The sequence below is a fragment of the Hyaena hyaena genome, unplaced genomic scaffold (assembly GCF_003009895.1).
Source record: "Hyaena hyaena isolate Hyena2069 unplaced genomic scaffold, ASM300989v1 scaffold_36, whole genome shotgun sequence".
Taxonomy (NCBI): Eukaryota; Metazoa; Chordata; class Mammalia; order Carnivora; family Hyaenidae; genus Hyaena; species Hyaena hyaena.
This window is the reverse complement of record NW_024080668.1, coordinates 2,144,866-2,171,105: the sequence shown is the minus strand read 5'-3', so window position 1 is coordinate 2,171,105 and position 26,240 is coordinate 2,144,866. Positions and strand designations below refer to the sequence as shown.

The 26,240-nt window shown below is 39.5% G+C and overlaps 1 protein-coding gene across 1 annotated transcript in view; it reads left to right on the top strand.

The window, feature by feature from the left end:
* The window catches only part of ARHGAP20 (Rho GTPase activating protein 20), a 139,774-nt gene that overhangs the window by 100,879 nt on the left and 12,655 nt on the right, over positions 1–26,240 (top strand). The window contains exons 5-11 of the mRNA XM_039229243.1: positions 1,878–1,919; positions 2,822–2,906; positions 6,063–6,140; positions 8,632–8,698; positions 11,178–11,366; positions 23,870–24,048; positions 25,427–25,588. Of these exons, the coding sequence (XP_039085174.1) occupies positions 1,878–1,919; positions 2,822–2,906; positions 6,063–6,140; positions 8,632–8,698; positions 11,178–11,366; positions 23,870–24,048; positions 25,427–25,588 (802 nt within the window). The remainder of the gene's footprint in view (positions 1–1,877; positions 1,920–2,821; positions 2,907–6,062; positions 6,141–8,631; positions 8,699–11,177; positions 11,367–23,869; positions 24,049–25,426; positions 25,589–26,240) is intronic.

The window sequence follows — 26,240 nt, the reverse complement described above, 5'->3', positions numbered from 1 at the left end:
AGGGATACAGGAGTGCTGATGCATAGGGGCACATGTACCCCAATGTTCATAGCAGCACTCTCCACAATAGCTAAAACATGGAAAGAGCCTAAGTGTCCATCCACGGACGAATGGATCAAGAAGATGTGGTTTATCTATACGATGGAATACTACATGGCAATGAGAAAGAATGAAATCTGGCCATATGTAGCCACATGGATGGACCTTGAGGGTGTTATGCTGAGCGAAATAAGTCAGGCAGAGAAGGACAAATATCATATGTTTGCACGTATAGGAGGATTAGGAGGAACTTAACTGAGGAACAAGGGGGAGAAGAAGAGGGGAAATGGGGGGGGAGGGAGAGAGGCAAACCATGAGAGACTCTTGAATGCTGACAAAAACTGAGGACTGATGGATGTGGGGGGGAGGGAAGGATGGGCATGGAGGAGGACACTTGTGGGGATGAGCACTGAGTGTTATGTGCAAACTAATTTGACAATAAACTATTTGTAAAAAAAAAAAATAAAAATAAAAAAGTAAACATTAAAAAAATTGTTTTAATTTTTTTAAAAAGTTAAGAAAAATTACTAAGTGTTGTAAAGGGGCAGTTTTCTTTAACTGCTTTGAAAAAAGTTCACAGTTCTAAAGAACACTCACCTATTTTTAAACACAGTTTTTTGTAAATCTAAGGTTTGACACAAATGAACATAGAAGATGTTCTGTTTAAGAAAGGTGAATACATCAAAAGGTTGTAAAGAATTGTGGAAGATGAAAATTGTATGGTCACTGGTAAAAGAGATGTCATATACTTTCTGATGACAAATCCTAGGAGATTGCACGTGGAGAAAATTGCTAAGCAACTGAGTTAGAAACAAATTACAAATACTTGTTAAGTATATTTTTCTGGAACAAAATAACTAGAGTTTCCAAGTTCATTAAGAAGATTAGAAATATGACTTTAAAAGCTAGTGAGGAACAAGACTGTATAGAAATAAACATTGAATTCTTTTTTAGCTTAAGAATTAAACGTAGCAGTAACTTCAGAAAAAATTATTTTTTTTAAATGTTTTATTTATTTCTAGGAGAGAGAGACAGCGTGAGCAGGGGAGGGTCAGAGAGAGAGGGAGTCACAGACTGAAACAGGCTCCAGGCTCCGAGCTGGCAGTCAGCACAGAGCCCGACGCGGGGCTCGAACCCACAAACCGCGAGATCATGACCTAAGCGAAAGTCGGAAAGTCGGACACTTAACCGACTAAGCCACCCAGGCGCCCCAGAAAAAATTATTAATAATGATTTAGTTGTAAATGAATTGATCTTAGAAGATTATAGTAATTAAGAATAGGTTTTATGTGAACTAATTTACTAAATTATCCTGCTTACATATATAAATACTTCTTTACCTGACAGGAAACTGGTTTCAGGCCCAAGATATTTCCATCAATATGCCGGATATCTCTTTAAATGAGCACACTTTATGTTTGTGTGACACTTAGAGGTGCAGAAACACTCTCATACAGTTAGCCCCGTTTTACAGATGTGGAAACAGGCTTAGAGATGAGAAATGATTCACTCGTGATCAGATAGCTGGCCTATGTGTTTGACCAGCCAGGTGTTTGGATTCCAGATCAAATTAGAGCTGTACTTGCAAAAGAGCCATAAAGTAAGAAAGTGGCCCTGTCTTGCATCTACAGGTTTTAGTGGAAGTAGCCTAGACTGTACAGTTTTTCCTGGCGGGCATTTTCCAGCCAAGGCGTCTCCAGAACAAGCTCTGTCAGGCTTGTGGGAGTGCACGGCTGCCCCAACGACAGGCTGTCGCTATTTTGTCTGGATTCACAGTCTCAGATATGTTAGCATAAGTGTGTTGTGTGTTTAATTTTTCTCTCCTATTGTCTTTGCAGTTCTCCGGAACAAAAGGACAAATGGCTCTCTCTCCTTCAGAGGTATTTTTTCAGTGTACAGGTTTTTAATCTTTAACTTGTACTTAAAAGAATTAAATTCTCCTCTGCAGAGATGTGCCCCAAACTGTTCCCAAACTTTTTCTTAGCAGAAATTACTCATTTGCCCTCAAAATAAACTATTGTTTGAACTGTATACTAGCTAATACTTACTGTAAGTAGTGTTCTCTTCATTTCATGTATTCCTTACTTCCTAGGAAGGTGAACTGAGACCTGGTTAGATCATTCTAGACAGAAGTTAGTCCATAATCTCTCCCATCTCCATGTCTCCAACCTACCATTTGGAGCTAACAGTTTCCTCAAAGCATGTATTAAGTTTCCAGATATGGGGGTTTTCAGCTGAGCACCTCAGAAATCAATTATGATCTCCACCTTTGAGCATACAGATGAATATGATAAATTTTGGGTTCATCTCCTATTTTATAACCCTTCCCTCCTTCCTCGCCTCACTGCCTTCCTAAGGGAAGATTTACACCCAACAGGAGAGCTAAATGGGAATTAAACGGCCACTATCGTAGTTTGATGTAGTGAAGTGTTATCTATGTTCCCATACTTGTCAGTAAGATTCCAGGCCTGTCCAGAGAAGGTAGGAAAGCTTTCAAGATAAAACACCCCCCAGAGGTGCCTCAACCTGACTGTGCTCCTCAAACTCCCAAGTGAAAGAGATCCCCCATTCTTTTTTGTGCCTGTACCTAATGTCCTGAGAAGTGTTTGAATCCTCTTCCACCCATAATGTATTAAGACTCTATTGAGTCTTTCCATCTGTCTTTTAAAAAATAGCATAGAAGTATATTGAAAATATTAGTAAAATAGATTGATTTTAAGATAAGCCCCATTAGCGAAATCCATCTGACTCGGTGTTGTTTTGGGTTGTTGCTTTTGATTAGATACATCAGTCTAGAGAAAGAGAAGGACTACCCGAAGACCATTCCCCTCAAAATCTTCGCCAAGGACGTTGGGAATTGTGCCTACGTAAGTGTTTCTAAGCCAGAAAATTAAATTCCAGGTCCCTGTGTAAAGCAGAGCACCATGGATAAAAACAGAGACAAACAAACAGACTGTGTTTGTGCTATGGAAGGTGGGCATTTAGAAATACCTTTGTGGGGAAAATGCATTTTCCTGGATGTATGTATGTCTTTGTGTACATGAACAGTAAACCCTTAAGAAAGGGAAGCAAGGGAAATTCATATTCACTACAGCATTTAACATTTGCACTTGGAAAGAATATGGCTTCTCAGATGTCTCTTTCCTCCCTCTGGCATTAGTGCTCCTCTGGATCCTTTTAGTAGCAGCTGCAGTGGCTTCTCATAAGACCATTTCCACAAGGATGTATTTCCTATTAGTATTAAGCAAGTTTTTCTAACCTGCCATTTCTTAAGTAGAAGGCGGTTTTAGATAGTTTTTCATTCTCTGAGTTTTTAGGGATTGAATCCCTTGGCTTTATAAATAGATAAGCTGGGAGAGATGACATTTTTAAGGGATCAGCATGTTCCTACCTCACAGTTTTTATCACTTTGGTCAAATAAAAATTAAAAGTCTATTTATCCCTAGTTACTGTGTGGAATTTGATGACTAGAAATATAGAATAAATGCCAAGATGTTATCAATAGCGAACAAAATGGAAACTTGTGGATATTTTTACAACACTGTCATTGCCATACTTGACAACAGCTCTAGATCACACTGGGAAAAGATGTGGTATAAAACTCTTACACTTTGGCCAAAAGCAAAAGTTATGCAAATGTTCTGACTCGAGTGCCAGATGTCACTGCGTGAGCATAAAAAATGCTCAAGTTTTTGCAGTGTGAAATACAGAGATCTACTATAGCAAAGTAGCAAAAAAAAAAAAAAAAAAAAAAAAAAAAACCCCGAAAAAAAAAACCCGCCACTGTTTTTCTGCCGGCCTTGATTTAGTTGTTGTGGCAATTGGTTACATTTAGGATCTTCGTGGAAAACCCCCTGAAATTTTCTTCTAACATTTTCAGTGTATGGAAAGCGTGTATTTGACAAAGGACCAGAGTCCCACTCTTTTTTGGAAGAGCAGGCAAGGAGGAGTCAGGTTGGGTGCTCTGTCTTAATCACTGGTACCCTGGTGACCTCAACCCAATGATATGACACACTCCTCTTTCCTCCCTGAAGTTGCTTCAAGGGAAGAGGCTCCTCCCAGGGAGTCCCTGCTTCCAGAAAGAGTGATGCCTGCCAAAATAGGCATGTGTGTGTGTGGAAAACATTCTTTATCTGTGGTCTTTAGCCATATACAACCGGTCAGTGAATTCTGCTAACATTGGGGGGGAAAAAAACACATTTTCATTTTTGTCTGTTTTTTTTTAATTTGTTTACTAGCCAAAGAGGACTATCTGCCAAAATTCATTTGTTTTGTCTGCCAGAAAGGCATGCAAGGAAAAACACACATCTTCTAATTACTGTTTTTTATAATTACTGTTTTGAACATACGTGTCTAATATTAAGAAAAATCATTATCTTAGAAACCAGGTACGTTGGGAGATGGTATTAGTATTACAGGATAGATTCTTCACTTTACAAAAGACTTCATGAGAGAATTTCTTTAAAATTTAATTTAAGGATGGGGTTTTCAGACTGAAAATTTAAAGAGGTAGATGCCTTTCATGAAATTATATCTCCAGTTAAAGGCCAGTGTATAAAATTCTGTGCCACTCCAGTAGAAGACACACAATGACATGGGTGCCTGAAGCCCTGCCTGTTGGCTTTGCAGACACTTGTGCATAATCCTTGGACTTAGAGGGAGCACAGTCTAAAATCAATTAGCCAACAACCCTAAGAGGCAATTTGTCATGTCGAGTAATTGGCTTATAGAGAAAGAAAAACACCATAATGGAAGGATAAGTGTGAGTTGTCAGTGGATTTCACTTTAGCGTTATTTCTGTATCATTTTTTGTTTTTATGTCATTTTGTTTCCATTTATATTACTTATTTGTACCATTTAAGCCCTCTTAAGGACACAGCCCTCATTGCTGATTCATCTGATAATTATAACACATAAAACCTATGTGCATAGTAAATATTTCTTTTTTGATAGCCTAGCGTTGACTTATATTTAAGTGTCTTGGAATTCTATAAACTCTGTATAGATATTTCAAAAGCTTGTTAATCCCTTCTCTGTTTGCTGCAAACTTTCTATTTTTAAGAAGTAATTTCTAAATTCAATTCAGCACAGAGCTATTCCAGGTCTCCTTCTCAGTAGCAGAGTTGATAACAGAATTGAGCTTTGTAAAATTTTCAGTTTTGTTTGCTAGACTCAACTGGTTTTAAGGTCTCTGCAGGTTTCAACATTGGAATTTTCAGTAGCCACAGTGTTGACATATAGAAAGTTCTCAAAGAATAGTGGTTTAAAAAATTCTAAACTTTAAATGTCTTCTGTAGCCAGTTTTTATCCTGATTTTACCTCAACTTTTTGCCATGCAAAGAAAATGATGGTGGGACCCACACTGTGTAAAAGGCACACTATGGAAGCCACGCTCAGGAAGCAGTGGGAGGTGGTACAGCACTCTCTCTTCTTCATGACATGTTGTGTTAGGGACATGTGTTAGGGACAGCCACCAGCCTCGCTGGCTGGGAGGGTCATCCATCTACTCTCTCTCATACGTAATCTTTTTCTTTCTTGTTTAAGGTCTTCTGTTTTGTGAGCCACATATTCCTATATGAAGAGAAATAGGTGTTTTATCAAAAGGCATAATGTAGAGGCGCCTGGGTGGCTTAGTCGGTTAAGTGTCTGACTTTCGCTTAGGTCATGATCTCGCGATTCGTGGGTTCGAGACCCGCGTCGGGCTCTGTGCTGACTGCCAGCTCAGAGCCTGGAGCTTATTTCGGAGTCTATGTCTCCCTCTCTCTCTGACCCTCCCCTGCCCACTCTGTCTCTCTCTCTCTCTCTCCTAGAAATAAATAAAAATATTTTTTAAAAAAGGCATAATGTATAATGGAATGAAAGTAAATTAATACCAAGGGGTTGTTTTCTACTTAAGTCATGTGCTTTACATCGTCAGTGCTTGAAATCTAGAGTTGCCCTTGGGTACTCATTTCACAATAATTATTTGTTCACCTGATTTAATACCCTTTATTTATAATTATATTTCTTTTTTTTTTCCACAGTCTAAAACGATAACAGTAAGGAATTCAGATACAGCAAATGAAGTTATCAACATGTCACTACCAATGCTAGGGATAACTGTAAGTTACTCTCCTACATACTCTCAATGAAAAACAAACATTGATACTTTAGATTCATATAAATATTATCCCTTTTATCATAAGGCAGCTATTTACTGGCAATACCAAATTCATGTTTTGTCCCCAAAAGATGGAGAAAATAAGGACAGGAAAGCCTTAACATTAGATGCTCCTCTTATTTTGCCATTGTGAAACTTCCATCTGCTGGAGAGCATAATAAGATTAGACTGTACTGTAGGAATGATAATAATATGTTTTTTATTGTATATGCTATATACATATTCAGTTGGGGAGTTTTCTTGGTATAAGATTCTGATGAGAAAGCTCTAACCTCCTTCCCATGTGTCACTCTATGACTGTTCTTTCTTCTCTTCTTTTCTGAGTCTTCCCTTTTACCTAATTATTCTATTATCCCAAGATTCCATCAATCTTAGGATGGTGAATTCTGAAAGATTTGCTCTGTGATAGAATTGACACACAAAGAACATATAGCTAGAATCCATGTTCAGTGGCTGCTGATCCGGAAGATAATTGACTGGTACCTCTAATGAATTGGTAAATTAAAAAACAAGCTTTGAAAGGGGCATTAAGGAGGACACTTGTTGGCATGAGCACTGCATGTTGTAGGAAGGGGATGAATCACTGACTTCTACCCCTGAAATCATTATTGTACTATATGCTAATTAACGTGGATGTCAATTTCAATAAATAAATAAACAGACATACAAACTTAAAAAAGCTTTGAATTAGATCTTAAATGTAAAGAACTTTAGTGTACATCCCACATTTTCCCCCATTTTCCTTTTAGCTCTGCTTTTTTCTGTTTTGTGGGACAAAGGTGAGTTTTTGAAACTTAGTTAATGGAGAAGATTGATGTGTTTGAGAATGAGGTAGGGAGAACACTGCAAAATCCTCGTCATCTCTGCCCTGCCAGTATATAGACCATGCCCCGTGAGCCTTGTGCTCACGGGAGTGACTTCGAGGGGGATGGACATGAGAGGAAGCGCTTGACCACCACCACGTCTTGAGTAAAATTGTCTCTGGACAGGAAGGCGCAGTGTTACTGTGCTGCAGCATCCGATGTTTTAGGGGTGTCACAGTCTTCTCAGCCCTGTTTCCACTGACTTGGACACAGTGCTGTCATACTCCCCTAGGCACTCAGAAAAATCACGATTTAGGGTAAGAGATCTCATTTATTTTGGTTAAAGTTAGTAATAGAGTTAAGATATAATTAGATTAATATGCACTGGGTAAAGCAGGCACCTCTGCATTAGTTTCTAAGCTCATGTGTTTATATCTTGGAAGAGACCAAGTAGTTGAAGGGAAGGGAAGGGAGATTGATTAGCGACATGATTCATTTTATTTATGCTTTTCCTTTGAAAAAAGTGATCCAGCTCCTGAAACCAAAAATATTCCTATTATTAGGAATGGAGGCTCTTTGGTTTAACTGTTCTAAGGGATTGTTAACATATTTTAATATACTACAAAAAAAAGAAAGGATTTTTATCAGATTGCCTGCTCTCTGTATTTGCAATATTTTTTTTAAGTGGAGAATGGGGAAGGTAGTGACAGACTAGGGGAAGGGGCCAGAGGTAATTCTCCACAGCCAGGACCCTCCATTATAAGGTCAGGACCTTGATTTTTTAATCAAAAGATAAAGGCAAGAATATTGAATATTGCCAGTCTCTTCTAGCTTCATTTAAAACATTTTTACTTTATCCTCTCCTAGAGGATGCAGTGAAGTCTATTTAATTGAGTATTATTTCTTTCAAGTGAGATTTGTAGTATTGCTGGGCTACAGTTCTGCTAGTGAACAATTTGTTTTCTATGACCGGGCCTATTCTCTAGACAGAATTCCTGTCCTTTTCTGTCCCCAGGACTGGACTTGCCCAAAATAAAACCAGTGTTGACTGTGCCAGCTACCTATCTCCTCAAAGCCTCTTGGTCATTCTCCTCCTGCTCAGAAAATGCTGAGCTAATATAGTCAGCCCTTGAGATTTCACTTTTTCATCACAGACACAGCACTGTCGTGGCTTTCTAGATAATAAGGATGTCTTTGCAGAGGCATGTTGGAGATTAAGTTCAGTATTCTCTGAGAAGTCCAGAGGCACAGCAGAAGTCAGGACTCTACAGAAGAAATTAGCCTTTTAGAAAAAACCAGGACGTTGCTTTCTGCTTTGTAAAGGGACCTATAATTCTGCCTTGTGTGGGCTACCCATAAGCACGAGGGCCTTCTTCCACTGCAGTCTGCGGATCGCTGGTCATCACTAGGAAGAGAGGACAGGACTCCTGAGTCCTCTGCCGGGGATGAGACGGGAATATGGATTGGAGGAATTAGTATCGCCATCCTCAAAAACTGTATTCACCCCGTGAACTTGAACAGCATTTATACTGTCCCCGTTTTTTTCAAAACATAGAAATGCCAAAAAAAATATGTCCTCATTTAAATACCAAACATGAAAGTATTATTGTTAATCCTTTTATCTCCAAGGGCTCTGAGAGGGATTACCAGTTATGGGTCAATTCTGGCAAAGAAGAGGCACCATACCCACTTATTGGTAAGTTTCTTCGAAATCTAAGATAGGACTATATTTTAATTACAATTCTGAGTGAATCCGAGAATTGGTCATGGGGTCCTGAATTTAAGTACCATCAAATGTTAAATCTCATATAATATTTCTTCACTTATTCAGCAAATACCTATCAATTATTTCCTAAGTGCTAGGCAGAGTGTCTCTCCACTCAAGCAGTTAATGGTGTAGGTGAGAAGAGAAATGTAAATTTCTCTTTCTGTTTTTTCGCTTTACAAACACCTATTTTGCAAACCTTTTTAAAACTTCTTCTGTAAGAAAACAATATGTATTGGTATTCCTTTTCCCTATATATTTATTTTTCATCTTCAGTTCTTGAATTTTCTGTTCCCTTTCCTCCCTACTACATTGTCTCTGTGGAAGACCATCTGTAATCCAGTCATGCCTCTTAATTTATCAGTGAATACTCAACACCTGCCCCAGGCATCATAAAGAAAAGGAGATTAACCCATTTAGAGTCCTAAAAATATTCACTGACTTATCAGCGAGCTACTACTTCAGTACTTTGCTATTTCTCCAGACAGATTTTCCAGCATTTGTTCTGAGGAATTTCTTGTGGTTAGGTTACATCTCACCTTGTTTAAAAACCATTAGGTTAAAAAAAAAAAAAAATACTTTTTTGTTTGTTTTTAGGTCATTTTGTTTCTGTTTTTGTTTGTTTGTTTCCTTTGAGCAAGAGAGCAAGGGAGGGACAGAGAGAGAAGAAGAGAGAATCTTAAAACTCTGAGGTCATGACTTGAGCCCAAGTCAGGAATCAGACACTTAAAACCACTGAGCCACCCAGGCGCCCCGGCTAAACAATGCTTATTGATCAGTAAGGTCACTCAGTGTGGTTTAACAGAAATAGAGCAAATAAAATAAGGGACAGTATCTGTAACAGATCCTGAGATGATAACAGTAATAATGATGAGGATGAAGATTTCTGCCAATAAAAAAAAAAAAAAAAATGCTTACTAGCTGCCAGAAAAGTGTGCAAAGAGTATTATATGTATTATCTCATGTAATCCTTTCATTTACCTCGGAGATCTGTGTAATTCAGGATGTTTCAAGTGATCTGAATAATCTAAAACCAAACATCTCTGTGAAATATATATTCTCAGACTTAAAGTAAAGCAACCTGTCATACACACAGCTGAGGACAAAATTCACTGCATTTGTTTTCTTTTTTAATGGGGTCATTTTTGTAAAAATCTGTGAGCAACAAAGTTGTAATTAAAAATCAAATAAATACTTAAAATAATTGTTTTAATATAATCTATTAATTAAAACTATTTAGAGGGTACTTTCAAGCTTGATTGCTAACTTGCACTAACTAAATAAATAAATAAATAACCAACCAACCAACCAGGGAACATGATTTAGTAGGGATTCTCCATTGTAAATTTCAATGTGCCTTGGAAACTTCTGTTGTAGTTTGGCTGCTAGCTGCTCGTGTTTTGGCCTTAATCTGTGAAAGCAGCTATAGAGCTTGCTATCATTGGAACACTGGTATTATATCCCCTGCTGGATATAATGCTGGAAATGGAAGAGTTCACAGAGTGACGTCCAGTGATAAATTAGGAATAGAAGAGAACTTATGCTCTGTACTTAACAAAAATGCAGATCTACAGCACAGTGGAACTTAAAGGTGTCAATGAAGAAAATGCAACCACTGAGAAGACTAAAGAGCAGTCAGACTTCCAGAGTTTAGTTTTTGTTTGCAGATTCCTTTTTGAATCCTGTTTCTGTATTTCTAATCCCCTGGAGTCTTCCTTCTGATTATTGCCTGTGAATACCCCCCTCAGAGGGCAGCAGTGGGAGGAAAGTGTAAATCACATAAACCAGCCCCTAGGCTCTAAAGTAACTCTGATTACTTAAGTAATAAGAAGTAACAAAATGTCTTTTTCAGACAGACATCTTGTGTTGAATAATAGTGATAATAGTGATGCTTGAAATAGTCCTTTGCTTTTACTATTTAAATGATATTAAGCATTAAAGTTTACTTATTTGAGCCTTATCGCTGTGTGGTATTTTAATCCATGGATTTAAGGCTGAGAGATGTCAAGGATTTGCTGAAGATTTACAGATACAGTTAGTGTCGAAGGAGAACTAGAATACCTTTAAATATTCTTAGAAGCAAATGTAGGAAAAGTCAGCATCATGCAACTCACAAGCTAATCTGTGCATTCCAAAGAAGATATTCTTTAAAGACTCTCTTATTTTTGCTTTTTTTTTTTCCTCTCCTCCCCCCTGCCCCCAACCACCTGCTTAAAAGTACTTTGATAGGGCCACCTGCATCATGTAGTGGTTTCCAAGTGTAAGAGCGTGCATAGTGATCATTCGGTCAACAAAAGGATTCTTTATTCCCGAAGTCCCAGGAGCAAACTGCAGTGCGTTCTAGTATGTAGCACACATGTCCACAGTGCCCATCAGCCTAAAGTCTACATTGAGATTTTCCTCTGTGTAGGGCATGAATATCCCTACGGAATTAAAATGAGCCATCTTCGGGACACTGTGCTCCTGACGCAGGGATCGAAGGACAGCAGCACGCAGTGCGGCCTCCAGGAGCCCTTCCTCATGGAGCAGCTGCCCCGAGAGCTGCAGTGCCAGTTCATCCTGAAGCCCAGCCGTCTGGCCGCGGCCCAGCAGCTGAGCGGTGAGTGCGTCTCCTCCTTCGTGGAGCCCGTTTTTAGCAAAAGTTTTTATTCTTGAAAAAAAGTCCGTTCGAAGGCAAAGATCCAAACTTCCAGCTAGATGAAGCATTTTTTTTTTCCTTTTGAGTTTGCTAAGTGTTTTGAAGGGAAAGATGGAGTTTTAGAAGATAATTTGATAAACCAGCAGTAGGCGTGTACGCAGCAGTCAGCCACAGAACAAGCTGTTCTGTCTTCACCGTGCTTTCCCCTTTAACCTTCGGCTCACTGCGGCGTCAGAGGCACCGGGCAGCGCGCAGGTGCTCAATGCCTTCTTTGTACTGTAACACATCGCCCTGTGTGGTGCCCCTCGCTGGTCACATGATAAGAGGGAGTCCATCAGCAACGAGGGTCAGGAGACTGGATCTTGCTGTGGATAAGTATGTGAAGACTAAGGTGATTTGCACAGGAATCTCTCCCTAGTCTACTAATCTCGTCTGCATTCCCTGTCGACACAGCCATCTCTTTCACCCACCCCTTAATGAAGACTCTAGAATGATAAAAGTGATCTTCAACATAAGAGGCCCGTTATTTACTCTAAACCATGTTTGAGCTTTAAGCCCTCAGTCTGAAAGTGAGGTTGTGTAGGAAATAGAAGAAAATGTCTCCTACAGAAAATGTGAGTGGTTTAGCAGAAAGTTGATGCCGAAATTCTGTAGCCACCTTTGTCCCTTTGAACCAGCTGGGGGATAGGGTGAACATGGCGACTCTCCCGTGTGCATTCCCCCACACAGGCACATTGCCCCTGTCCCTCTGTGGTGATGACCCAGCCTCAGACTTTGCACTTCGCTGAAGCCCTCCATCGGGGCTGTGCCATTGTGGCCAGCAAGCTGTGAGAGCTTACCTGGCATGTGCACCGCCACCTTCCCTCCTAGGGTGGTAAACTGAGTTTTGGGGACTCCAAGGCTGTTTCCTCACATTGTTGGGCCATTTTGAAGGGGTATCATAGAGACGTCGTAGTTTTCCATCCACTAAAATGTGAGCTCCATGAAGGCGGATGTTGTGGTCTGTTTTGTTCACTGGTTCCCGGCACCTGGAACAGCACTTGACATACATAAAAGTAAGTGCTCAATAAATATTTGTTGAATGAATTCATTTATTCAGAGGTCTACTGTTAATTGGTTTTTAAAGATACAAAAGGAATGTTGCCTTTATAATTAAGCTGAGAAGAATATTTTACTCTTCTACCTTAATACTCACGTTTTTCCAAATTATTTCTCTGTGTCGCTTGTCAATTTTATTTTAATTAGTTTGGCCAGTAATCAGGAGTCAAAAATCCTAAAGGTTTTTTACCCAATTTTGCCAACAACTTGTTTAATTTAATTGTAGGCACTCTGTGCTTATTAATCCTCTGTTTCTCCCGATTGGAAGTTAGGATAATTGCGGTTACAGCTATAAGAGGATCAGAGATGGAGTAATTAATTATAGACCAATGGTGCCAACATAGCTGGGCAGCAGAATCACCTGTGTAACTAAAAAGTTATGGGTGAAACAGTGCTGCACTTCTTAATACATGAGATTTAGAGGTACAGCTGCTTTGGAAACCACTGACTTAAACCAGGGTTCAGCAGACTTTTTCTGTAAAGGGCCAGATAGTAAACTTGGCAGGTCAACAAACAAAACTGAGGAATTATGTAGGTACTCATATGACAAGAGAGAGAAAACTGATTTCCACTCAATTTTATTGATTATAATTAATATATAGTAATAACTGAGTACAGTTTCATGTAATACAGGCTTAGTAATAAGAAGAATTGAATTCTTTTGGAGGAATAACATTTTGCATTATTAGAGCACCAAGTTCATCATAACTGAATGCAAAATATATATAAGATTTTATATATATTTATCTTTTTAAAAATTTTTTTAATGTTTGTTTATTTTTGAGGGAGAGAGAGACAGAACGTGAACAGGGAAGGAGGCAGAGAGAGGGAGATGCAGAATCTGAAGTAGGTTCCAGGCTCTGAGCTGTCAGCACAGAGCCTGATGCGGGGCTCGAACCCATGAGCTATGAGATCATGACCTGAGCCAAAGTCGGACGCTTAACCAGCTGCCACCCAGGCGCCCCATATTTTATCATCTTTGAAAATACCTTTTCACATAGATAGGTAGTGCCAAGTACTGATTTCACTCTACTAGCATAATAACTTTAATTGCATATATTCCTCTCTTCAAAGACATTTGTAGAATTTTGTTTAATTACTCTTTTGTTATCTGCCTTTGAGCATGTCACTGTAGGTGAATCACTTCCAACTGAAAATGAGGCAGAAGCTCCTCTCAATGGCACTGTTAGAGGATCTTAAAATCTGAAAATTCCCTTTGCACTTGCATTAAGGTTGGTAAAATACCACTGGAACTGCAGTTGGGAGCTCAGAAAATATATCTGCTACCAACGTGTATGAGAATGGAGATCTTGCTGCTTTAACTTCTGACAGCACAAGAAGGAGAGACTTTACTTGTGATTAAGTGTCGTTTTCAAACTGAAACTTGCAAAAGTTTTATGTCTAAATACTTTTTAGCCTTGTAATTTGGGTTGAATTCATTAAGAAACATCATCAGATTCACAGCAAAAACTGATTTCCAAAGCCAGTCACTACTAGGAAAAATCTTCTCATTCATAAAAATTTTCATCTCAGCCCTAAGCTCAAATCTCACTATAAAACTTTACACCTGCTGAGCCAGTGAGCTGCTCTGTGATAGCACAGGTCACGCCATTCAGCTTCTGTTTCTGACAGGAATTCACAGAAATGGCAACGGGTACGTCGGGAGAGTGAATGAAGGTTCCTGTGGCTCTGCTGGTCCAGTAATCCGTGATGGACGGAAACGCTTCCCGTGCCATCCTGCTGATGAATTATACAGTGAATAGCTCTGGAGACGAAACTTTGTACATTTTCACAAGCTTTGTAAATTTGTCAAATTACATCTTTTTCTTCAATCTGAAGATTCCACTTTAGGTTGTACTGAATTATTATTAACTTCTCAAATTCTATGACAGTATTCTCACCTATAGCTGTTCCTTGCAGAGTATTCAAGGCTAACACCTCAGTCACTTCAAACAAGGCACTGACTTCTCAAAATAAAACAACCAAACAGTATTGGTAACATCTGCCAACCAATCAAGAACCAAGGAAAGCTGCTCAAAATAATTTGCCTTGTGTTTTAGTTTCCTATTAATATTACAACGAATGTTCTCAACTCTTCAGACAACTGTTCTCACCAAAAAGGCCAATATCCTTAAGTGTAGTTTCTCTGTACACATCTCTTTGTCAGCTGCAAGCACACACAATTTAAGCAGCTGCCCACTGGTAAATGGCTTTACTTGCATCAGTGAGCCACTCAGAAATGGACCTGTGTTGGAGCCTCAATTTTGTTTTTTTAATCTTCAATGCTGAGATATTTCACTTAAATATTCCACGTTTTTCTACTCATCACTTTCTTCTGAGTTGGGAATATTGTGCTGAGTTTTTAGTGTGATTACATTAACATATATGTAGTATATTCTTTTACCACAGCTGTTATATCATTGCATGGTTTATTGCAATAACAAAGTCATCCACACTGCTCTGTGCCTTAAAAGCTCAACAAGACACGGCAGGTAATAAAAAATTAATATTTTACAGTCTCATGATACAGAAGGCACTCAAAACATTATCCAGATGTAAATGTGTCATTGTAGTTTGCTGTATTGAGCAGCAGTGCAGAGCATGAGTGACAGCCCCGCTGATGGTCTTTGTCACCATTACACAGCTGCCATTGAGCACAGAGTCAGAGCAGCTATGGACATTACATTAACAAATGAGGGGAGCTGTGTTCCAGCAAGAATTTCAAATAATTTTTATGTGTCACTGAATGTTACTCTTCTTTTGATTTTTTTTCAACCTTTCAAAACTGTAAGGACTTTGCAGACTATCCAAAAAGAGATGGCAGGCCACATTTGGCCCTTGGAGTGTAGTTTGCTCCCTCAAATATGAAATTTTATCACATGCCTTTTCTGCATCTATTGAAATGATCATATGACCTTTACCCTTCATTTTGGTGATGTGGTGTACTACATTGATTTGCCAGTGTTAAAACAACCTTGCATCCCTGGAATAAGTTAATAATGGTATATGATCCTTCTAATGTAATGTTGAGTTTGGTTTGCTAATAATATTCTTGAGAATTTTTGCATCATGTTCCTTAAGGATATTGGCCTGCAATTTTCTTTTCTTGTGTCTTTGTCTGGTTTTGATATCAGAGTAGTGCTGGCCTTATAAACTGAGTTTGACAGTGTTCCTTCCTATTGTATTTTTTTGGAAGAGTGTGAGAAGGATTTCTATTAATTCCTTTTTGCGTATTTGGTAGAATTCACCAGTTAAGCAATTAGGTCCTGGACTTTTGTTTGTGGGAAGGATTTTAATTACTGATATTCACCATACTAGTAATTGATCTGTTTAGATTTTTTTTTTTAATCGATTTTATTTTTATTTTTATTTGAGAGAGATAGAGCACGTGAGAGTGCGGGAAGGGTAGAGGGGGACAGAGAAAGAATCTCAAGCAGGCTCCATGCCCAGTGCAGAGCCCAATACAGGGCTTGATCCCACAACCGTGAAAATAAGCCCTGAGCCAAAATCAAGAGTCAGATGCTCAACTGACTGAGCCACCCAGGCTCCCCTGGTCTGTTTAGATTTTCTATTTCTTCCATTATTCAGGCTTATAGGGTTGTGTGTCTCTAGGATTTTATCCATTTCTCCTAGGTTTTCTAATATGTTGATATATAATTGTTCATAGTAGACTCTCATGATCTTTTTTATATTTTTGTAGTATCGGCTGTAAGCTTCCTCTTTCATTTCTGATTTTATTTATTTAAACTTTCTCTTTTTCTTGGTGAGCTAACTAAAGATTTGTGAATTTTATTTATCTTTTCAAAGAAGCAGCTCTTGGTTTCATTCATTTTTCTCTTGCCGTTTTAGTCTCTGTTTCATTTATTGCTGCTCTGATCTTTATTATTTCCTTCCTTCTAATAATGTTGGATTTTGTTGATTCTTTTTCTAGTTCCTTGAGGTATAATGTTAGGTGGTTTATTTTAGATTTTCCTGGTTCTTGGGATAGGCATTTATTTCTGTGAACTTCCCTCTTAGAACTGCTTTTGCTGCATTCCATAAATTTTGGTATGTGCTATTTCCATTTTTATTTGTCCCAAGGTGTTTTTTTGACCTATTCTTTAACCCATGTTTTTCAGTCGTTGTTTAATCTTCATATATTTGTGAATTTTCCAGTTTTCTTTTTGTAATTGATTTCTTATTTCATACTATTGTGGTCAGAAAACATGCTTGAATATGACTTCAGCTTCTTAAATTTGTTAAGACCACTTTTGTGGCCTAATATATGATCTCTCCTAGAGAATGTTTCCACTTGCACTTGAGAAGAATGTGCATTCGTTTTGTTTGGATGAAGTACTCTGTATGTATGTTAAGTCCATCAGGTCTGGCATGTCATTTAAGGCTGATGTACCCATGTTGATTTTTGGTCTGGATGATCTATCCATTGATGTAAGCAGGGTATCCAGGTCCCCTGCTATTATTATGTTAACATCTATTTAATTCCATTAAGTCTATTCATATTTGCTTTATATATTTATGTGCTCCTCTTTTAGGTACAAAAATATTTACAATGTTATGTCCTCTGTGGGTTGACCTCTTTATCATTATGTAATGACTTTGTCTCTTTCTTTGTCTTCTTTCTTCGTTTTACAGTCTGTTTTGTCCAGGGGTGCCTGTATGGCTCAGTCGGTTAACGTTCGACTTCAGCTCAGGACATGAACTCACAGTTCGTGACTTCAGACCCCACATTGGGTTCTGTGCTGACAGCCCAGAGCCTGGAGCCTGCTTCAGATTCTGTGTCTCTCCTTCTCTTTGCCCCTCCCACCCTTTCTCAAAAATAGATAAACATTGGGGCTCCTGGGTGGCTCAGTCAGTTAAGTGTCCAACTTTGGCTCAGGTCATGATCTCACAGTTCATGGGTTCGAGCCCTGCATAGGGCTCTGTGCTGACAGCTAGCTCAGAGGCTGGAACTTGTTTCAAATTCTGTGCCTCCCTCTCTCTCTGACTCTCCCTTGCTCACACTGTCTCTCTCTCTCTCTCTCTCTCTCTCTCTCAGAAATAAATAAAAAACATTAAAAAAATGCTTAAAAAATAGATAAACATTTAAAAATAAATAAAATCTGTTTTGTCCAATGTTATGTAAAGTATAGCTTCTCTAGCTTTCTTTTGGTTTACAATTGCAGGAAATATCTTTTTCTATAACTTCATTTTCAGTCTAAGTATGTCCTTAAGTCTGAAGCAAGTCTCTGTAGGTAGCATGTAGATAACTCTTGTGTTTGTTTTTTAAATCCATTCAGCCACTGTGTGTCTTATAATTGGAGCTTTTAGTACATTTACATTTACAATAATTATTCAAAGGTATGTGCTTATTGCCATTTTGTTATTTGCTTTCTGGCTGTTTTGTAGTTCCTCTGTTCCTTTCTTCTCAGGCTCTCTTCCTTTTGGTTTGATGGTGTTCTCTAGTGATGCCTTGATTCCTTTCTCATTATCTTTTGTGTATCTAGGTTTTTGCTTGGCGGTTACCACGAGGCCTACATATAAAAGATTTATAACATTCTAGTTTAAGTTAATATTAACTCAAGTTTCTAAAACTCTACATTTTTACTCTACCCTGCTGTGTTTTACGTTTTTGATGTCATATTTTACATCTTTTTATCTTAACTAATTAACCCTTAACTAATTATTGTAGTTAGTTATTTTTACTACTTTTGTCTTTTAACCTTCATATTAGCTTTATAAGTGATTAATCTACTATCTTACATATTTACCTTTATCATCGGGAGTTATAGTTTTATATTTTTTATATTTTTATATGTTTTCAGTTTTAAAATGTCCCTTTAACATTTCTTGTAAGGCAGGTTTAGTAGTGATGAACTCTGTTAGCTCTTACTTTTCTGGAAAACTCTTTATCTCAAATTCTGAATGATAACTTTTCTATGTAGTGTATTCTTACTTGAAATTGTTTTTCTTTTCTTTCAGCACTTCGAATATATCATGCTACTCCCTCTAGCCTGCAGAGTTTCTCCTGAGAAATCTAATGGTCTTATGGGGGTTCCTTTATACATAACAAGTGGTTTTTCTCTTGATGCTTTTCAGATTCCCTTGGCTTTAAATGTTGGAATTTTAATTATTATGTGTTTTGGTGTGGGTCTCTTTGTATGCATCTTATTTGGAACTCTCTAGGATTTCTGGGTCTAAATGCCTTTCTTTCCATAGCTTGGGAAGTTTTTAGCCATTATTTCTTCAAATAAGTTTTCTGTCCCTTTCTCTATTTCTTCTCCTTTTGAGAATCCTAAAATGCAAATGTTAGTCTACTTAATATTGTCCCACAAGACCCTTTACTGTCTTTAGTCTTTTCTCATTCCTTTTTCTTTTTGCTGCTCAGATCAGGTAAGCTCCTCTGCCTGATCTTCAGGTTCACTGATCCTTTATTCTACTTCCTCTGGTCTGCTATTGAACCCTTCCACTTTGTGTGTGTGTGTGTGTTTGTGTGTATTTATTGTGAGAGAGAGCAAGAGAGGGGCTGAGATGGAGAAAGAGAATCCCAAGCAGGCTTCACACCAGCATGGAGGCTGACACAGGGCTTGAACTTATGAACCACGAGATCACGATCTGAGCCAAAACCAAGAATCAGACACTTAACTGACTGAGCCACCCAGGTGCCACTACTGTCTTTTTTTAGTTCAGTTATTATACTCTTCAGCTCTGTGACTTCTGCTTAGAACTTTCCTGTATATTCTGTCTCTTTGTTGAAGTTCTGTGTTTATCCATTCATCCCCTGAGTTCATTGACAATATTAATGGGCATTACTTTGAATTCATTATTATTACTTACCTCCACTTTATTAAGTTTTTCTGAGGTTTTTTCTTCTGTTTGTAATATATTCTTGTGTTTCTTCATTTTGCTTAACTCTCTATACAAGTTTCTCTACATTAAATTCTATACTGCTACTTCTCCCAGTCTTGAAGTGTTGGCCTTTTGTAAGAGATGAACATTAACATTCACCCCTCCCCTGGCTTTTGGTTGTCTCTCAAACCTTTGTGATTGTCCAGGCAGCTTGTTTTATTGTTAATAACTCCCAGTAGTTGAGGGTGTGCCAAGACCCGTGAGTGTTCCAAAGGGGGAGGATCTTATTCAGCACCTAGATTTAGTCTGATAGGACGCCAGACCTCCAAGAAGCAGCTTTTAAAGAATGGAAATACATGCAGTCCTATAGGACCACAGGCATACAACCTGCTGGTCCCTAAAGCCAGGCCATCTGAAGGTATCCCCTGGACAACAGTATCAAAAGTCAGGGCTCCAGATAAAAGTAAAAGCTTCTTGCTGGGAGATACTCATGACCTATAGGGAGACAGAGGGGAAGTGCAAAGATGTGTCCCATATCCTGTGTTCCCTGAGAAGACCTTCATGGCCTCTAGATGTGTGCCAGATCTGGAGCTCGTCCCTATGGCTGAATCTTCAGGACTGGCAAGTAGGCCCCTTTCACAGAAAGGATGGAGGTGTGTTTCAGTGTGCTGTCTGCAGTGCCCTGGGTAGTAGTCTGTCAAGAACCATCTCTGACTATTACAGTTTCATGGGACCTAGGAAAGCAGGTCACTGTGGCCTCAGGTACCAGGCAATCATTGGACATCCTCTGGGTGAAAGCCACAAAAACTTGTAAAAACTGGTGACACTCCAGGAGAGGGAGGGCATGAAGATGGCATCCACTGGCTGGAGCAAGGCAGAGGAGGAGTGTAAAAATGACACCTGCCCAAAAAAGCAGAAAAGAAGGAAAGAGAAAAATAAGAAAGAAAGAATAAAAGGGAAAGGGGAAATAAAAATAAAGGAAGGGGTGGGAGAAAATGGCACCTGCCAGCTTTAGTTAGGCAGAGGGATTGTGGAGAGGGTGTCAGCCCTGGTGGTCTTCAAAACCATACATTTTGGGGACTCATCTCTCAGGGGCCAGTCTTAAAAGTTGGGATGCCTAATGTGCAGTGTGAACCCTTCACTCCGCAGGGAGAAGCTCCAGATTTTGAATTTTCTCCCAATTGTGGGTCACCATGTCAGTGGTAGACTGTATGGCAAGGTTGTGCCTCAGCCTTTCCTAGCCACTTTGATGTGGTTTCCCTCTCATTTTCCCAGGATGAAGGCATTGCTCCACCAGTTTTTAGGTTTCTTGAGAGGAAGTTGTTCCATATCTAGCTGTAAATCAGTGTTCCCATGGGAGGAGGTGAGTTCAGGATTTCCTACATTTCCATCTTGCTAGAATTTCTAACTAAGGGGTCTTTTAAATTATTTTTCTATAGTCATCTATAAGCACCGACTTTTAAGAATTATAATTTTTAACATTCAGATCCCTGATTTAAGCATGAAGAAATACTAGCTTAAACCTTGCTGGGATTGTTTAGTAAAGCTCGATTTATACAAATTTAGTTTGCTCTACAATTACATCTCCCTTCTATTTTTATAGCAATCGCATGTTTTTTCAACAGCCTTTTGACATTTGGAAAGTAAGAGGTATGCATTGAAATCTCTGCAAGAAAATAAACTTTTTTTTTATTAAATAGTTTACTGTCAAGTTGGTTTCCATGTAATGAAAATCTTTTTCTCTCAGTCCCAGAGTGAACATGAACTCTGAAATTGAATGTTGTACATACCAAAAGGCATGGCAGCAGCTGAAAGTATCTATAGTGAAGTACAGGACTCCATTTTGCTTTATCCTCTGTCAATACTCATAGGATGGCTGGGTATATAACTTCATGGTGAAGCATTTTTCCTAAGTGTATGAAAGCTAAAAAGTCAAATAAATCTGAGAGTTTTAGAAATAATGAAAACAAGTCAAATGCAAGGAAAGTAGACTGAGAACAGCTACTCAACATATATGAACACACATATTAAAGAACATTTGCAGATTGACATTGGTAAACACAAGATCCCCCTCCCTTCTTGGGTTTAAGAATGGGTTTAGTTTCCTTTTCTCGTTTTTTAAAATGGTGAAGATTGGGGATGTCAGGGCAGGAAGTGCTCTAGTTAGGCAGAGTCTGGTATTCCTTCCTATCTGCACACTTCCCAAAGGGTGTTTCACTCAGTGGATAGTGGAAAGAGGAGGGGTTCATCTTTTTGGGGAAGAGATGGAGGTCTTTGCAGTTGTAATCAAGACTGCGGTGACCCATACCCTTGCAAAGTAGTACTTTAATGTCCATTTAATCCTCTTAATAAGGCTTTGAGTTGTAGGTCATAAGGTTAAGTAACTTGCCCAAATCAATATCTGAGCCAGGAGTCTAACTGGGTTCCTGACTGCAGAGTCACAGACCTGGCCTGGGTATATGTACGCTGATGACACACTTAACTATACTCAAAGGAAGCCAGTGGTGGATGATGCTCTGAGGCCATTTGGTAAGATGTTACTTAACGTGATTGTCTTCCCACAAGTTGGCATTTGTGGTATTTGGTTTTAAGTTGCTTATTCTGAGGACATAAAATGCTAAGGGACATTATAGCCAAACAATATAAAATAGTTCTAGAAAACACATATTTGAATTTAGTATTTGACACTTTTGACCTTTTCCACCCTGAAAAGGCAATCCCCTTTCAATGGCCCATTCTTAGGGAATGTAGAGCAGCTGCACATCATCTGTGGGAGCTGGCTCGGCTCTCAGTGCCGCACAGCACCATTGGATGACTAGTCCCCACGCACTCTCCCTGGAGAAAGTAGCGTCCGATCTTATGTGGGCACCACCGGAGGGTTCTCCCGCCTCAGGCCTCCCTCCTGTTAGTCTTAATCGTAAGCCATGTTGAATCTGCCCCACACAGGTGTGTCTGGTGGGCCAGCCAGAGATTAGGGCAGAACTGATACACAATATCTGCGGCTCCCGCTCTTCATTCTTCTCCTCTCTGGGATCCCCCAAACACACCCACTCTCCAGCTCCTGTAGTTCCCTCCGTCTCCTTCTGTAGCTCTTCAAGCAACGAGCGCGCAGGTTTCTACAGATTTATGTGGCCCTGCTACCCTGCAGCCTGTCCTCGCGCTCCAAGCGGTGAGAACAGGAAAGCTGCCCTGTGCCCTGTGCCATCTCCCCTTCTGAGTGTCACACTTTTACATGCCACCTTCATCTCATCACTCTTTCCTGCCTTTAGGTAGGCTATCATATTTTTAAAAGTTCAGCTAGAGTTTATAATTGTTATCTGTGTGTAATGTGCTGGGGTTGCGGGACCGCAGTGGAGGGGTCCAGAGGAACCTTAGAGAGCTGTCTTTTATGTATCAGATCCTGTGCACGCACATCAACTTTCATGTTAAAATTAGATGCAGATGACATCAAAAATGTTGTAGCACTATGATCTCACATTCATGATTCACTGTCACAGACCTTTCTTCTGCCCGTTTTGTTCATGCTGTCCCTTTCCAGCCAAATCTCTCAATTCAGTTACTGCTAGAGAATGATTTATTGAGTCCTTACAAGGTGCGAGCCATGATGCCAGGTGCTCTGTTGAAATTTTATTCATTCAAAATCCAAGTCAAATGCAAATGCCTCCAGGATCACTCCCTCCCATCTCAATGGGTAGATGTGCTTCTGAATGCCTTTCTTCTGAACGCTTTTATTCTGAATGCCTTTGGTGCTTTGTCCTTACCTTAGGATATTTTATTTATTAATATTCTTGCTCCCCCCACCACCACCACCAGACTTGTTCCTCCATTAGATCATCTACTTCACCTTGACAAGGGCAGGTCTCACCCATGTTTGCACCTATCTGTGCTGCCTTAAACATGCTTTTTAAAGTCAGGAACTAAAAGGGTACCTGAAAAAAAAGTCTTCGCAGTTGGGAAGAAGTGGGGGAGAATGTAGAACATTAGCTTCCTGCCTTTGTTTTCAGCAGTAGAGGGGGACCTCAGGTAATAAAGCATCATTTGTTTGTAGAGAACATCTGAATAAAGACAGCTCTTGGTTTTCCTTCTTCTTCCTTCTTCCCCTTCTCATCTTCTCCCTTTTTCTTCCTCTTCCCTTCTTTTTCTCACTAATTGTGGTTTGATTGAATCTTCAGCTTCTTTGTATGCATAGTCTCAATTTAAAATGGGATAATATATGTGTAGGTAGGAAACACTTTTTGCTTTAAGTTGTTACAGTTCAGTAAGGGAAGCTTTTCTTTGCCTTTGAAGATTCGGTGCCAAAGCTCAAGCAAATAGGCCAGCGATGTTCCAAAGTTGGAATGGAGAATAACCCAAGTCTGATTTTTTCCTTAATTTATAAAATGTTACAATGAAATTTCTTCGATTGAATTATCAGTAACAAAGGACGTCTGTGAGCATTTTTTTCTCTTTGAACCATAGTAATGAATATACTGTGAGTTGGAAACAATAACAATAAGGTTAAGTGAATAAAAGTTTTTCTCATAATCTCTCTTCTTTCTTAGATTCAGGACAGAAGACATTTAAAAGGAGAAGGTCTCTCATAAACTGGGCCTTTTGGCGAGGATCTAGCACTCACCTGGATAACTTGCCTGTGTCACCAACGTCCCCTATGCCGGGGCAGCTCTTTGGAGTTTCTCTACCAAATATCTGTGAGAATGACAATCTGCCCAAACCCGTCCTGGTGAGTTTTGGCCTGTGACAAATGGGAAAGGAAAGCTTGGGGAGGGACATCTATTCTTAAATGGAAAAATTACAGACACCCATGGCTTTGGCTGAGAATGTTATTATTACTTCATAGAATAAAGTCTGATTAAGCTGTTGCAGAATCACAAGGAAGACATAATAGGGAGAGGGCATGTCAGCTGCTGTGTCCAGGAAAAAGCTACAGAAGTCTGCTCAGCTCAGTCAGAGTTCGCTCTGTAGGCAGAGTCCACGCTGGAGTCCCATTACCCCTCACATTTCTCTCACGGCCCTTTTTGAACTCTGCATTGTTCTGGAAGTTTGCTTTAATTTAGAAACAAAAACTGCCCATTTTTGTACTTGTTAAAAATCCATGTGTGTCATATTTGTGTTTCAAGTGTTTATACATAGACATCCTCTGGCATTTAGTTGCGTTCCATACGTAGAGTGGGTCAGGTGAAAGCACTGAGTCTGTACTGTCTCCTTGAGATATGAAATGATCACTGCTGTGACGCAGGGTTGAGTGTCCAGGATCGAGACGCCCGGCACTCTGTCCTACATTGTGTACTCATAACGTGCCACCCGGTGGTCCAGCCGCTTTATGGGCTTAGGCCTCACAGCACATTTAGCAGTTAGTACCACTACCCTTGCCCTCACTTTACAAAAGTACCACTACCCTTGCCCTCACTTTACAAATTCAGTAAAATGAAAGCTTCAAGTCTACCAAGGTCACACAGGCTTCTGGTCCCATGGATTGCTTTTTTCCAGCACCCAGCCTCCTTCCACACTGCAGGCAGAGGACATTTCTTTGCTAGAAAGAAAGCAAAATGAAAGGTTGATCATGATGCAGTGGAGCGGGGAAAACTTCCTGGAAGAGGTGATTTTTTTTCGTTTTAGCCTGATTGTAAAAGAATGAAGTAAATACAGGAAGTAGAATGAGGTATGCAGTCACATAGAAAGAAAGACAAGTAAGTGGAGAATGAGTCTGGCAAGGATATTTCCATATTCGGGGAAAGAGTCCGAATTAGAGAATAATGGTCAAAGGACAGTGAGGCAAGGATAGAGAGACAAGTTTACAGGGACCTTGAAGTAGTCAGAGAAACTTGATTTTCAAGTCGCTGTTGGTTGTTGGTTCATTGAACAAAAGACAATGTCATTGAAGTAAAATGTTTTAGATGCTGAATTTAGCAAGGAAAAAACAGGGGGGAAAGATTTAGAGATACCAGAAAACCAACTGACCTCAGTCCTTCTAGCGGCTCCTCCTTCACCGGTCTTCCCCTGGGACACCCTCACCGCCGGTGGCTAGAGAGGGCGGGTGTGTGTTCCCAAGCTTGTATGTGTCAAGTGCCATTTTGGTTTTTTCCTCTGCTTCCTTATAGGATATGCTTTTCTTTCTTAATCAAAAAGGACCCCTCACGAAAGGTATCTTCAGACAGTCGGCCAATGTGAAATCCTGCAGAGAGCTAAAAGAGAAACTGAATTCTGGAGTTGAAGTACACCTAGACTGTGAATCTATTTTTGTGATAGCATCTGTCTTAAAGGTAGGAAAGGCTCTCCCTTCATCTACCCCCAGCACGGCTCTGGAGAATCACGACCGGTTTCTCCCATGACAACATCTCCCACCCGCAAAGAACCGTAATGGATTTAGAATCTCAGACGTGTTAGAAACACTTCACAAAGCCAACCCTGGCCCTCAAAAGCTGTCGCCAGCGATTTCGGTGTGTCAGATATGCTTCTACGTCTTCCAGCCCCACCCCTCTCCCCCCATCACTCTGCCACCCCATACCAAAAATAATAAATAAAATTAAAGTTAAAAATAACCAAAATATTTGCAGCATATTTACCAAAACAAACATCCTGATTATGATGACTTCTTCACAGTCTCATTACCTTCCTAATAAAGGCACATTTTCAAGCATCAACTTGTATTAAACTTTGAAAGAGAGTTTACCATAATTGATATTTGTCTAACGACTAAAACAAAAAATTGCTCTAAGACCACTGAAAATTCCTTTCACTTATACAGTCATCAGGCCTTCCCCGTCCCCTAGTGCCTTTCTAAAGTGAAAGTGGAGTCGGAAAGACTCCAACATCTGGGTCTTTTATAAACCCTTACCACATTTGGCATTTGTTATGGTTCTTAGCCTTCACTCCATGGTTACTTAACTCACATCCATAGTTGAGTTAGAGCTC